General features: G+C 52.1%; 5 protein-coding genes across 5 annotated transcripts; 4 read left to right on the top strand and 1 right to left on the bottom strand.

Annotated features, from left to right (window-relative positions):
- Nucleotides 1-21: 21 nt before the first annotated feature.
- On the bottom strand, nucleotides 22-1,221 carry ASPACDRAFT_1882412 (homocysteine S-methyltransferase family protein; the record flags this gene model as incomplete). Its single annotated transcript, XM_020198285.1, has 2 exons — nucleotides 22-156; nucleotides 283-1,221. The coding sequence occupies 2 exons, from the start codon at nucleotides 1,219-1,221 to the stop codon at nucleotides 22-24; spliced, it is 1,074 nt and encodes a 357-aa protein (XP_020053509.1).
- A 1,669-nt stretch (nucleotides 1,222-2,890) lies between these two features.
- ASPACDRAFT_1858630 (uncharacterized protein) lies at nucleotides 2,891-3,444 on the top strand (the record flags this gene model as incomplete). Its single annotated transcript, XM_020197626.1, has 1 exon — nucleotides 2,891-3,444. The coding sequence occupies exon 1, from the start codon at nucleotides 2,980-2,982 to the stop codon at nucleotides 3,442-3,444; it is 465 nt and encodes a 154-aa protein (XP_020053508.1). The 5' UTR covers nucleotides 2,891-2,979.
- Nucleotides 3,445-4,254: 810 nt separating this feature from the next.
- On the top strand, nucleotides 4,255-5,079 carry ASPACDRAFT_1858629 (uncharacterized protein; the record flags this gene model as incomplete). The annotated part of the gene is made up of 1 exon (XM_020197625.1): nucleotides 4,255-5,079. The coding sequence occupies exon 1, from the start codon at nucleotides 4,261-4,263 to the stop codon at nucleotides 5,077-5,079; it is 819 nt and encodes a 272-aa protein (XP_020053507.1). The 5' UTR covers nucleotides 4,255-4,260.
- A 429-nt stretch (nucleotides 5,080-5,508) lies between these two features.
- On the top strand, nucleotides 5,509-6,058 carry ASPACDRAFT_46021 (uncharacterized protein; the record flags this gene model as incomplete). Its single annotated transcript, XM_020201721.1, has 2 exons — nucleotides 5,509-5,882; nucleotides 5,956-6,058. The coding sequence occupies 2 exons, from the start codon at nucleotides 5,509-5,511 to the stop codon at nucleotides 6,056-6,058; spliced, it is 477 nt and encodes a 158-aa protein (XP_020053506.1).
- A 1,489-nt stretch (nucleotides 6,059-7,547) lies between these two features.
- On the top strand, nucleotides 7,548-10,878 carry ASPACDRAFT_33107 (uncharacterized protein; the record flags this gene model as incomplete). The annotated part of the gene is made up of 3 exons (XM_020199930.1): nucleotides 7,548-7,763; nucleotides 7,987-10,374; nucleotides 10,459-10,878. The coding sequence occupies 3 exons, from the start codon at nucleotides 7,548-7,550 to the stop codon at nucleotides 10,876-10,878; spliced, it is 3,024 nt and encodes a 1,007-aa protein (XP_020053505.1).
- Between the last annotated feature and the right edge of the window lie 2,979 nt (nucleotides 10,879-13,857).

Below are 13,857 nucleotides of genomic sequence, written 5' to 3'. Positions count from 1 at the left end.
TACATTTGTCGTGGTTGATAATCAATGAAACTGTTTTCGAAGCTTGGCGATGTCATGATGCGACGCTTTGCAGCACCCACCCACGAGGATCGAGCTGAAGTGACCGCCAGCACGAGCGTCATTGACAACCTCTGCAAGTTGAACTTCCCACGGACGCTATTCATCGTTAGTGCACATGCGCAACATAGAAGTTCTCAAGAAAGTCAAATGTGAGAACTTGGCGGACGCCATGACCACAGTTAAAAGCATGAAAGAGAGAGAGAGTGTGTGTGAGAGACATACCCAATCCGCAGCACCAGGTCCTTCGACCTTCTTCTCCCACACTTGGGTAGTGGTATTGTAGACCTCCCCCTGCGTGCCATCGGGATACAACACCAACGCAGGCCTCGCCTGCGCCGCCTCCTCACCCAGCACCTTCTCCACCCCCTCCCCGAACAATTTCACCAACCGCCCCAACCGATGCACCTTGGTGCAGTTCATCCCAATGCCCCAAGGCTGGGGCTCGGGGCCACTCAACGCCGCCTCCACGACAGCCTCCACCGCACTCCCATCCGGCAAGACATCTTGCCCCTCGACGGGGAACACGCATACCACCCAGAACGGGATCCCCATCGCCTCCAACCCGGCCGCCCTCGCCGCCCGCCGCACCGCGCGTACCTCATCCAACCGCGGCACCGTCTCAAACGCCACATACTGCACCTTGTCCTCCAACCTTTGGCCGTCATCGTGCTGCACCGCCTCCACAATCAACCGCAACCTCTCCAAATGCCACCGAAACAAGCTCTCCTCGTCATCATGCTCGGCATCATACGCCCCGCTATACTCCTGTCCGGGGATCATACACGCCCCGTAAGGGCCCAGGCTCAGCGCGATCTTGGCGTTTGATCCTTCAACGGCGTCGGCCGCCACGGTCAGCGCGGTGCGGATGTACGGCGCGATCGCATCGCGCGGGATCCCGTCCGGGTGGGAGGCGGTCTTGGTGCGCGCGAACCCTTCGATGGAGACTTGATAGGTCGCCGTCAGGAGGACGTCGCTGCCGGCTTCGATGAAGGCGCGCTGGCAGGCGAGCAGGGTCGGGGGGGAGGAGATTAGGAGGTGCGAGGACCAGAGCGGGGTGGTGGTTGAGTTGAAGGTTGTCGCGTGGTGGTCTTGGAGGGTAGTGCCCAGGCCGCCGTCGAGGATATGGACTGGAATTTTGGAGGTTTGGGTTTGGGGGGGCATTTTGGTCGTGTCCCTGAGGGTTTGTTGGTGTAGAGGGAAGACGAGATGTGGGAGGGAGGTAGGAAAGTTGATGGTGAGGAGAGAAGAACTTATGGAATGTGGAGGCCCCACTTGCGATAACGCTGCGTTTAGCGGGCGGGAGGTGAGTGGGGGTACGATACGTACTGCTGCTGCAGTGCTTGGCCTAAGGCCCTAAGCGGACACTAAAGCGGTACGGTAGGTTGTCCTGTCCGCCTACCGTCTTAAGCAGTTTCGATAGCACAACACACTCTTGGAGTAGAGCTTCTATCCATCACCTATCCCGGCGTCCTTCTCCAAATCTCCTCGAAGATCTACAGAAGCAATGAATGGCTGGATCTCTACAGGCTCAGAGCAGCTATGGGCCTATTCTCTTGCACAGCTGAAAGGTGCGCTGCCATCAATTGCCAACGACAAGGATCACAGAACTGTCTCATCGCTGCCAATAGTGTGGTATGTTGCTCGCACATGGAGGCACTTGATCCTGCCCAACTGACTACTCCCTCTCCCTAGTTCTCTCGTAACTGATCTTGCAGTCAGATCTGTTGACTCCTCGATGCCGCTTGCCGAAACCTTGCCTCGTAAATATGGCGCCAAATGAGGAGAACTGAGACACTGCACATCCAGATTTTTAGATCCCTCCACCGGATGGTTTCACCAATGCGTTTGCTTGCCAAACGCCTGCTGTGCCCGAGTGAAGCACCAGTCGATTTGGGCAGATGCTCGCAGATCAACGCCTGCTCATCATCGTGACGACGCCGAGGCACCTTCTCGCTCTATCGCGCAGAGAATCAGAGTCCCCGACTTCCTTCCTGCACATCGATCAATGGATCATACTATAGTGATTATTCACTTTGCATGGTTCAAGACGGCTTATCAAAGTTCCAAGTTTGTATGGGTGTGGTACGGTAGGTCCCTTCAATCTCTCACCCAATGCCGAATATACATCGTAGTTGATCGGTCCTTCGTCTTGGAAGATGCGCGATTTTTCGAAAGTCATTACTTCTTCGACGTATACAGGTCACGTCACAGGCAAAAGCCCTTGCCTGTTAACTGCTAGTGACGAGGCTATGCCATGCCTTCGTAGTCATTGTTTCAGACAACAAATGAAACCTGTCAAATCCATTATCCGCCGCACCAAACGAGGAGAACAGCGAAGTGCAATGCTGACCAGCAATGTAACCATTCGGTCCAGGGTTACTTGGTGGTTTACAAGATGAGCAAGGACCCTCTTACTGGGATGCATTGGTTGACAGATGCCTTCACCCGCTTCTCCCGCCAGATACGAAGAATTTTACACCTCGAAGACACGTCGATCCTCTCAACATAAAAGCCCCGCCCACTCTCAGCAAGGCTTACATTTCTATCAGCACTAGTATTGCATCCATTGGCTTTGAAATTTTGAGTTTGACGCAGCCTGAGCGACTGCCTGAGGGCGTCTAGATCAAATCCTCATATGAGTGATTGAAGTGTTTGCAGTGCATCATGAGTTCTTCGTCTACAAGTCAATCCGACTCTTCCCAATCCTCAGTGGCTTCCTCGGTGACCTGCCGGACTCGGACTAGGTCTTCGCAGCCCTCCGTTGGAGCTTCTGAGGTCTCTGAGGAAACTTTCCCAGTCTCCCATGAGGCTCCGACTGATTCTCCCCAGTCTCCCGAAATCCTGAGGGAGCCGACTCCACCGCCTGCCTATGAGCATGAACCCACCAATACTTCACCTCCATGTAGCCTTCCCACCAAGATGTCAGCCGCTGCCATGGACGTTGAAGAACAACGACTCCCTGACCTCCTAGTCTACGAAGTCAGAATCTACAGTCGTCCTCTCCGTGTCCGAAATGATGCAGACGAGAAGTGGGCTTCCAAGTGCACTAACTATACCCTCACAATTCTCTGCATGTTCATGGTCTTCTTCAACCTCGCCTTCTACTTTCAAAACAAGCGCGATTATAACATCAACAACGAAGACAGCTTGCTGGATGACCGGTGCTCAAACCAACACGACACGGCGATCGGCTTGGCTTGCATCCTGGGCCTGCTGGGAGCCGACCATTGGTATGCTCATCATTGGCTGCTTGCCGTCCTCAAGTCGATGTGGGCATTGTTGGAGGCTGGACTTTTCCTCATCACCGCTACGGCGGCAACCATGAGCCTTATTTCGCGGATTTCCCCCCAGGCTTGTTTTGGCTCTCAACAGATTCGTTTCTGATGATGATCGTCACTATTTTCTGGTGGCTGATTGATGTGATCCTTTGGGGATCGGGTGTGTATAGCACCCCAGGTTGCATGGGTCGTATCGGGATCTGAGAAATTTCAAAGAGGCACACAGGCCGTGGGGCTTGGACGATGTGGAGAATTTGTTACCATAAATTTGATTGTAGCTTTCATTGCTGTATGATTCTTTTTCCTTGCTCGTGAGCAAGTGAATTGAGCTGGGACAATCCTTTGATACTTGGAAATGAATGAAGTTAGTCGATTGAAAGAAATGGGGGTAGATTGATCAAGCCAACAAAGCAAAGCACAGATGGACAAATGAAATTCAAGTCTTCTCAATAGCACTCACAGTAGACAAACTGCTTTGCGTCATGAAAGCTCTTCCTAAAGTCTCTCTGGATTCATTGTACGTTACCTTCGTGTTTACCTGGTACCAAAGGGCAGGTGTTGCCTGTTGAGGGCTTTCATTATCGGGCACTGTGCAACATACAAACGTTGGCTTATCACAAACTACATTGCCACTGCCTCAAACAAGGCCTCAAACAACGCTTTGCCAGGAAGACGACCCCTCACCTATTCACCATGGGATCTTAGCCGTGTCAGTCGAAATCTGCCTGGAAAGCCCATCTAAGATAAAAGACTCTTTGATTGAAATCGATCCCTCGTGAGAGTATATCAGAAACCTTTACTTCTACTACCATCCGAGGAAATGGGCTTCTACCACCCACACCATTCCTGTGCAGCCTTCACGAGATCTGACACTGATACTTTATTACCCAGTATCCGCAACCTCGTACGTTTACAGTACACGATGTCTTGCCAACCTCAGGAAAAGTGTGCCGATGCTCCGATCACCGCAAAAGCTCCAGATGACTTCCCCGAGCAGCCGACTGAAGCTTCGGAAGACCCTCAAGGACATTCAATCACCGATATGCCCAACGAGACTTGCCCAGCTCCTGAACTTCCTGCAGCTGCACGGTCCCGTCCGCCCTCCTACCGCTCCGTCAGCCCACCTCGCTACAGCCACACGGCTACTCAACCCGTGGTTACTCCGCTCGCAGTTGAACCCATCGCCGAGGAAGACATCGAGGACCAGTCCCCCACCGCTAGCGATGACAATACCAGCACCAAACAGGACCGCCGCCGTTGCCGGTTCCGAATCAGCCGCGGGTGTCGGGGCTTCGTGTCCTGGCTATGCAGCGGGGCGTTCTGGTTTCCGTTCTGCTTCGCCGTGTGGGTACTCTCCTTCATAGCGCTCTTCGCCTACGCCCTCGGTCTCAGCATCCATCGGAATCAGGATGAGAGCCTGAAGCCCCACGACCAGTGCTACAAGAAGCAGGAGGTCGCCGGTTACCTCGCCGGGTTTCTGGGCTGGATCAGCGGCATCGACCAGTGGTATGCCCATCACTGGGCTTTGGCCGTCTTCAAATCGAGCTGGGTGATTCTGCTGCTGGTCAGGATTTTCTTGGCTTCTTTCGTCGAGTTTGATCCCTCACTTAACCTCGATGACCTGGATATTGCCTGTGTTCTTGCGGCGCTTGTGGCCTCGCTCTGGTGGCCGATCGATACGGTGCTTTGGTTGAAGGGGGTCTATAGTGTTCCCGGTTTTGAGGGTGGCGGTGGCTTCTAGTTGCCCTCAGTCTTGAGGGGCTGGGTGTCGGTATGGCTTTTGGCGTGATTTGCCGTCTTGGGGTGCTATGCTCTTCTCAGGTTCTTTTGCTCTTGGTTAACTGCCGTTCTCTAAAGGTCACATATCTTGGTTATGTTGGGGCTTAGCAAGAAGATCAGAGAATTAGAAAGTAAAAAAAAAATGAAAAATGAAAAATACAAAAATATAAACTAATTCTGAGATTGAAACTACTACTCAAATAAACTCACAATATAATGTGATTCTGTCAGTCGATTTGCATGGTCTCATACTTCTTCAATGCATGAGTCCTGCCGCCTTGGCGTTAGTTATGCCTTAATTCCAGGCTCCCACCTCGAGCTGTTCCTCTGGTCAAGCTAACCCCCAACCCTCCCTTGCGTTCATTCTTCCTCTTAACTAGTAATCTGAGTTATGGCCACCCAAGATCATGATCAGGAAATAAGTCTGAGACTCCGCAAACACTGCCGTTACAATCTCGATACAATCAAGGATAAAATACGCCAGCTACAGACCGACCATATCGACCAACACGATGCCCAAAATGCGGGCGTCCAACATCGCCCAATGTCGCTTGAATCTCAGGCCGAGGCACCCTCCTTTTTCAATGCATGCACAGAGGAAGAATGCTGGTTTCAGCCCGATGACGAGGGCTCGGAGTATCCAACCTATAATCCCGAGTCGGAGGACCAACTGAACACGATGGGACTTCATTATTACCTGGATAGCTACCTTGGCGGCACATGGTCAGCGGACGAAAACAAGCTTCCGAGTTCTGTACACAAAGAGTAAGCCCTATCTCCCTTTCGTTCTGGGCACTCGCACCCGCTGTTCCAAGCTACCACCTTTACCTTGTTCTAGAAGGCCAGACCTCCGTCTGAAGGACCTTTACGAACTTCCCAGTGTCGACGGCCACTCGTGGCAGGCGTCTCTCACATACATTGCACGACGAGCCGCCGATTAAAGCAGGTCATCGCCGCCCCATTTCAAATGTCTCCTGAGAAGCGAGGTTGCGGGGGATGGGCGGCTTCTTCGGGGTGAACTCATCACCATTATCAACTCGATGATCAACCGGCTGAGCTTCAAGTCCACCTTGCCTCATACACTAGCTCCTGTAAGGTTCCTGTCCTCTTTTTTTCCCTGTTGAAACAGACGGTGGTATTCCCGCAAGGCGCCCTATGCTTTGAAGGTGGTTGGACGGTATTGTGCTAATTCAGCCCAAACATTATAGGTGATGGTATGTTCCCTTATGCATTCCCTGCAAGTTCGCATCTTGTAGGCCTATTTCAATGGCGAAAGTCTTGTGGTCAACTCGACCAAACTGTACGACATGAGGACCGAGGATACGGGAGAGCCTGAAATTATTCCTTCGATGGTGGTTGGGTCCTCCCACTGGTGACACCAAGTCAATCAAGGAAATATCGGTTTCCTGCTAGCCTTTCACTTCTTGGGATGATGCATTAAGGGGGCGTTACTGGTTATTATGGTCCGGGGGCGGTTTGGGTTTTCTATCCTTTTTTGCAGTGCAAGTGCGCGGTTTTGGGATATTGACGGCTAGGCCCCTGCAACTGGACCATTCCGTTTGCCATTCGACAAGCATCGGTCTTTAAATCAGATCTCGCGTCTTGAGGGTGCGTTGCCACTCCTGGCCGTTCCTAGTAATTGTATACCATATCGGGCAAGCACGGACAGAACTTGCAGAAACTCTCGATTGGAATGCGATCATCCTTCCCATTCTCAGAATACACTACATCGACCGCATGATCCCTTGCACCGGGTAATCTGCACCCTCCTCTTTTTTTTTCATACTCGTTCAAGAAAAAGGTTAGTGGTATGACGCAGCCACTGTGACCTGATGCATGTCAATTGACGAACTGGGAAACAAAATAAATAAGGTAAGCAACTCGTGGTACGCGTTACGTGAAGTCCCTGCTATACCGGCTCCGAACTGTGACCGAAACCTAGCAATCAGGCGAACCTTTGGCGGTTTTCCTTGGAGCATCTAATAACAATACCACCAGAAGAAACTTGGAGAAGTTCTCGAGCGGTCTAGTCCGAGCTTCCCAGAAATGAGCAGCTCAGGATTCGGCAGGACCATTATTGCCGCGAACATAGTTACCATCCAGTCAGACAGCTTTTCGGCAGCGGATGGACCCTGAATTTGAACTTCGATGACGTTGATACCTTGCCAGCAGATGTCATATGTCGATGCAGCTGCGAGAGAACAGCAACTCGAGGCATCTTGTGCCCCCTTCCCCCAATGGTAACGAGTTTGCCCCTTGCGCGCCGCTTATACGCCATGAGGAATGTGTCGCGCACTGCAGGCTACAATGCCGTCACACCTCCGAAGAAAGCAATAGTACATATTAGCTCCTCGTATCCGTCCAGAAAATGTCTTCTTCACAGCAGTTTGCATCAACTTGCTTTGATATCATCGTATCAAGTCCCTCAGAATGGGTTCAGAAGCTTCTCCAGGCCGACTCCTACACCAGGTGGTGGACGAGTTGGCAGAAACTCAACCAGATCAGCTGTACTGCATCCATCCAGTCTCTATGAACTCAGCCGAAAATTGGCGAAGCATCACCTACCAGGATCTAGCCCATGCGGTCAATCGCATTGCGTTCTGGATTGACCAGCAGCTGGGCGATCGGGCCAAGCAGAAGCGGCATGTCCTCGCCTATATAGGGACCAATGATGTGCGATACGCGGTGTTTATATTGGCCTGCATGAAATCAGGAAACACGGTTCGTGGAAGCAGGATTTCCTCCCATTGATGAGAAAGCTCATTCAACATAGGCATTGCTTCTCTCCACCCGGAACTCTCATTCCGCGTTCCAGCATCTGCTCGACGCCACAGATTGCTCAGTCATGGTCGACGCCAGCAACAAGCAGCAACTGCGACAGATGCTGGACAAGGTCACAAGGAATCGCTCAGAGGGGTTCCAGAAATGGCGTATGCTGTCACTCTGGGAAGTCTTCCAAGATGCGCCAAGTGACAACTACCCCTACAAGTACGAGCACGATTTCGCCGCCGCCGAGGATATATCCCCAGTTATCCTGCATAGCTCTGGAACAACGGGGATGCCCAAGCCTATCAATATAACACATGGTTATTTCGCCATCCTCGAGAATCTCCGGACCATCCCTGTGCCAGAGGGACGACAGCTCGCCCAAGCTCATGTGCGAGCGAACGGAAGATTACGGTTTCACTATGGTCCTTTGTTTCATTTCGTCGGCCTGGTCTGCATCACCGAGTGTATCTATTTCAAGACACCATTCGTCCTTGCGCCCGACCGTCCGCTAGACCCTGATCTATTTGCGCAGATCATGTCTGCTCATCATCCCAAATGGACGTTGATAGCTGCACCTGTCATTGAGGACCTTGGGAAACAGGAGAGCGGCCGGAAAGCGTTTTCGCAATTCGAGGACGTGACTTTTGGTGGAGCGCCCATGTCACAATCCGCTGGGGACCAGTTGTCATCGCTGGCACGTCTACAGACTGTGCTGGGGAGCACCGAGACGGGATGGACGCCCGTTTTGCTCTGCGAAGATCCGGCCGATTGGTGTTATCTAGAATGGGTTCCGGCGTTCGGGGTGCGAATGGACGAAGTCGAGAAAGGGGTCTTTGAATTAGTGATTCCCAGGCCCGAGTCACGCAAGTATCACGCAATCTTCTATTCCTACCCAGATCTATCTGAGTATCGCACGGGCGACCTTTTCACTCCACATCCAACGAAATCTGGTCTTTGGCGTTTCAGCGGCAGAGGCGACGACATCAATGTCATGAGCAACGGGGAGAAGTTCAATCCTATCGAAGCTGAAAAGATCCTCGAGAGACACCAACTGATCAGCCGCGCGGCCATCTTTGGCCAGGACCGCCATCAAGCCGCATTGCTTCTGGAACCCGAGTGGGATAACCTTCCCGAGGACTGGACCGAGGGATGGCTTCGACAGCAGCTTGGGTCACTTTTGGATGAGGCTAATGAAGCACTCCCGGCTTATGCACGTATTTTCGACACTCACATAGCTCTTACGTCTCGCGATAAACCGTTCGCCCGATCCCCAAAGGGATCCTTGCGCCGACGCGAGATTGCCAACGATTACAAGTCCGTCCTGGACTCCTTGTATGAGTCTGGAGACTCTAAAGATTCTAACGTGCACGATGCCAAGGTTGGAGCATATCCTGAGGGCTCGGGTGGAGACGCACTCGAGCAATGGCTCTTACGAGTATTCTCCCAGCGACTCCGGTTGAAGGATGTTGGCGAGAATGATGATCTAGTTGATAGCGGGATCGACTCACTGCAGGTAACCGAGTTGTCGAGAATGTTGCAGCATGCATCAAAGAAATTGCACCCCTCTGGAAAAGCTATGGCTTGGTCAAGCAATGAGATTTACCAAGCAGGCTCCATCCAAGGTCTTGCCGACAGACTTAGTCGACATGTTGGTGGTGATGTTGGTGGTGATGAGTCAAGCAAAAAGAGCTCAGATGCCCAGTGGACGCGAACCGATCGGCTTGTCCATTCTATCTGGGATCACTCTCGGCATCTTGGCCACGGCGGTACCACGGTAGTGCTAACGGGCTCGACGGGTGATCTCGGTAGTCGCCTGCTCCATCAATTATTGCAAATCCCGTCGGTTGCAGAGATATATTGCCTCAACCGTAGCGCCGATGCAGCTGACCGCCAGGTGAATAAATTCCAGGAAAGGGGCTTGTCAGGTGGATGGATCACAAAAACCTCACGGGTTCACTTCTGGCAGGTCAGCCTAGGCGATGACATGCTGGGGCTAGCACCTGCTCAGTATCGTCAGCTGCGGGACACAGCGGATGTCTATATTCACAACGCCTGGCCAGTTGATTTCCATAAACCTTTAAAGGCCTTTGAAGACCCTATGCTTAAGGGGCTGCGACGCCTCCTGAACCTGGTTGAGGAGTCCCCTCGTCAGGCTCACTTGCACTACATGTCATCTGTTTCGACGGTCGGGGCATGGCAAGCATCACATGGATCAACAATTCCTGAAACACTGCATGAGACCCCCGTGGTGCAAGAACTGGGATATGCTGAGTCGAAGTTCGTGGCCGAGTCCCTTTGCGCAATCGCAGCCCAGCGCAGCAACCTTTCTATCAGCATTCACCGCATCGGTCAGTTGGGCGGTCCCTCATCTCCCAGAGGAGGGATGTGGAACCCGCGGGACTGGTTTCCGTCGATGGTCCGCTCGTCAATCACCATGGGCGAGGTTCCGGATGCTTTGGGAGCAATGAAGGTTAATTGGATCCCGATAGTAAGTTCTTGAGCTTCTGAGCGGCACACATTGGCATGTCTTTGAACAACAAGATTCGGTGGTTGCTGACATTTTGATGTACAGGACCTAGCTGCTCAAGCTATTGTGCAGATAGTTCAACGCCGTCACGAGGAGCAGAATCTCACCAGACTCAAGGTATACCACATTGTCAACCCGGAACCAAAAGATTGGGACTTGTTTGCTCCCCTGGTGGCTAGAGCGTGCAAAGCCCGGGTGGTTTCACTTGAAGAATGGGTCAATGATTTGCAACAAATCTCAGATGATGCAAGTCGCGAACGTCTCGAAAGTCTGCCGGCCGTTCCATTGCTGGAGTTCTTCAAGAGTCTACTTGATCAACAAGGTGCCACTGCCGCGCCTCTCGAAACGACAAACGCGATTGCCCATAGTCAAGTCATGGGCACGATTGAGCCTGTCGATTTCGAGCTGTTCAAGACGTGGTTGCAACAGTGGAAAGAACATTGGCTTCCGGATCTTGATGTTTGAGCAGAAATGTTGTAGATCTATGGTAGACCAGGATTGAGGTTGGCTGATGTTTCAATTGTAACACAGTTACTCGCGTTGTATCTAAGAACAAGCCGGTAGTTGCAGCTTGCCCGGTTTGCACCACTAAGATACCTGAGACAGAATGCGTGTCATCTCCGCAGCGGGTAAACGTGATTGACAGGGCAATGCCGATGATCCCCTAATCGAAAGATAATGAGTGACAGAATCCAGACCAGTCGAAAGGAAACTGGTGTTTCATCCAAAGACATGACTCTGGCGCGCGGCTTCCGCCCCCAACCGCGCTAATGTCCGTTAGTTATCACATTCGAGGTGACAATGGGTAGCACATCTCGTTGCCAAACGCTGCATAGGGATTTTTTGCACTTGGTTGATGGTCGACTTTCTCACTCTCCCCAATTTACACCCAGTGCCCAGAAACCTAGAACACTGGGCGCCACGAGGGACACTTTCTGTCCCGTACGCATCAAGCAGGTTTGCCGCGCAAGCGGTGTGTGGCTTTGGCTCCGAGCCCGCGCCCCGAGGTGTGCACACAGCCACACTTTCAACAGCGAGCCGATCCATTTCCTTCCCAAAACTGGGAGCAACAAAACGGCCGAACTACCGATAGTTGTCTCGAAAGGGGTCACTTTGGGTTCATTATTAACTTAGGCCCCGAGATTCGCCTCAATCAGATTACTCTGGACTAGAGAGCTCGGGGTCACCGCAACGGTAATTTGCGAGGGTTTGTTTCAACAACGTTCAGCCAATGATCGCGTAGCCGGGGGGAAATGTTTCTGCCTCCAGAGGACCCAGTCACCAGTCACGCAGTCACCTAGAGGGGAAGTAATGCAAGGGCTCATTCGGTTCTGCTGATCCGGGGTTCATTTTGGGGGGGGGGGGGGGATTCTCGAATCGTTCCACCAGGAATCAGAAAAGGTGGTTTCAGGAACCACCCAGCCACAGACAGGATAGGCCACCATTCTTGCTAAGAATAGCACGTTCATCCGTTGCACGCACGACGTCCCCGGGGATTCACTGACGCCGTGACGCCTCCCCAAAAAAACCAGGCGAGCAGCGAAAAGCTTTTCCTCGGAAGCTTGACGGGGGGATTCTTTCTCGATAGTGGTTCTTGGCATCGCCCGGCGGAAAAGCCCGGGCGGGAAAACGAATACGTACACGGTATAGGCGAAAAATTGAGGCTGCCTGATTTTTTATTTTCCTGCAATGGCCTGGTTGATCCAAGAAAGGGGGTTGGCGGTCTTGGCGGTTGAGGGGAGTGGAGTTTGGTTGGATGAACTGCGAATCGGGTTGAGGTTTGGCGGGAGGAGGAAGGGAGGGATCGGCTGCTGCTATTGCTTTGCTCTGCTCTGCTGGGATGAGGGTGAGGGTGAGGGTGAGACGGTCAAGTGGGAGGTGTGGATGTGCATGATCATCTGGTGCTATTGGTAGATGCATGGCTGTACGCGCTCGAGTACTACCGGTATGTGCTCATAGCTGGAGCGATTCTAAGTTTAGAGAGAGAGAAGATTGCATTGCTGGGTAAGTGATTCTGTACGTGCAGTGTAAAAGTGAGTGCCCTGCTGCGCTGCTGCTGTTGCTGCTGCTGCCCCACCTGTAGAAACGCAAGCGTGGCAGGGCTGAGCCGCTGACGTGGAGCATCTCGTGGCTGTGACTGGCTGTTTTGGTATAATACTATTACCGTACTGTAACTTATGCTCAACCACTGCACTGCACCCTAGGGCGCCCCAGGATGGGTTCGGACCCCTGACCCATTATTGAAACCAAACCAAACTTAGTAAACTAAAGATCCCATTGACAACTAATTGCCCAGTGAGTGAACCTTGAAAGTCTCTCCAACATAAATACCCTTGCAGTGCCCGTGTCAGCTTATCCCCCGTCTCATCTCACCCACATTCTCTCAGTCTTTATCTTCATAGACTAAATACGAAACAAAACCCACCTTACTCGCCTCCACCACACCTACAATCACATAAACTCACTACCAACGATCAAAATGTTCAACCTCTTCACCTCCACCAAGCAATCCACCCCCGCCGAGGGCGCACCCACCTGGAACCCCAACACGGCCACCATGATGCCCCCGACCATGCAGCAACCCTCGAGCCCCCAGGCCCCGTCCACCGAGCGCGTCGTCACCGAGCAGCCCGTGCGTTGTCCTTGCCCTTGCTTGCACCTGTCCCTCTTTCCCCGCAGCCCATGTTCCCCGAAATAAAACAACAAGCTAATTTCTGGCTCGCAGTCCACCCAAGAACAAATGCAGATGAACCTCCGCGGTGGTGGCGGCGGCGGCGTCTGCTGTGGCGTGTATGTTCTTCCGACCCCCTTTTTCCGGTGGATAACAAGCTAACAGGCTGAAAATAGTTGCGCGGGGTTGTTGTGCTTCGAGTGCTGTGAGGAGTGTTGCTAGAACAATCTCTTTGGAGATCTGGGAGGGCATGAGGGATGCGATTCTCTTCGGTGTGAAGATGTGAAGATACCTGATGCGTGCGATGGTCGATGATCGATGAGATATACGGTTGTGGTTGATGGGCATGCGCAGGCGGAGATCGATTCGATTCTGGTCGTCGAGTTGCGCTGGTGTACAGGTGCTGTCGTTGCCTGTTGTGCTTGATGTTTATACCCCCGCCTTTTTTCTGTATACGTTCTACATGGTTATGAGAGATATTTTTATGCATGGTTTTACTTTCAAGTGGGGTTTTGTTCGGAGGGAGGTTTATTGGTTTTGCGGGGCTTAAAGTACTGCGATATGCTGGGCTGTAGATATGCGGAGACAACATAGAGTAACGAGATGTTTTTTTCGCTGCGATAATGGAATATCGAAAGACGAAGGAAAGAATGAACCAATCTTAGAATCATCAGATGAAAGACAAACTGAAAATGAAACACGTAGTACTATTCTGTAAGTGCATGAGGGTGGAAAAGGAAATTCAAGACCAAGTGAAGATCACAAATGAGAAA

Source organism: Aspergillus aculeatus (assembly GCF_001890905.1).
Source record: "Aspergillus aculeatus ATCC 16872 unplaced genomic scaffold ASPACscaffold_14, whole genome shotgun sequence".
NCBI lineage: Eukaryota > Fungi > Ascomycota > Eurotiomycetes > Eurotiales > Aspergillaceae > Aspergillus > Aspergillus aculeatus.
This window is presented reverse-complemented; position numbering and strand designations above follow the sequence as displayed.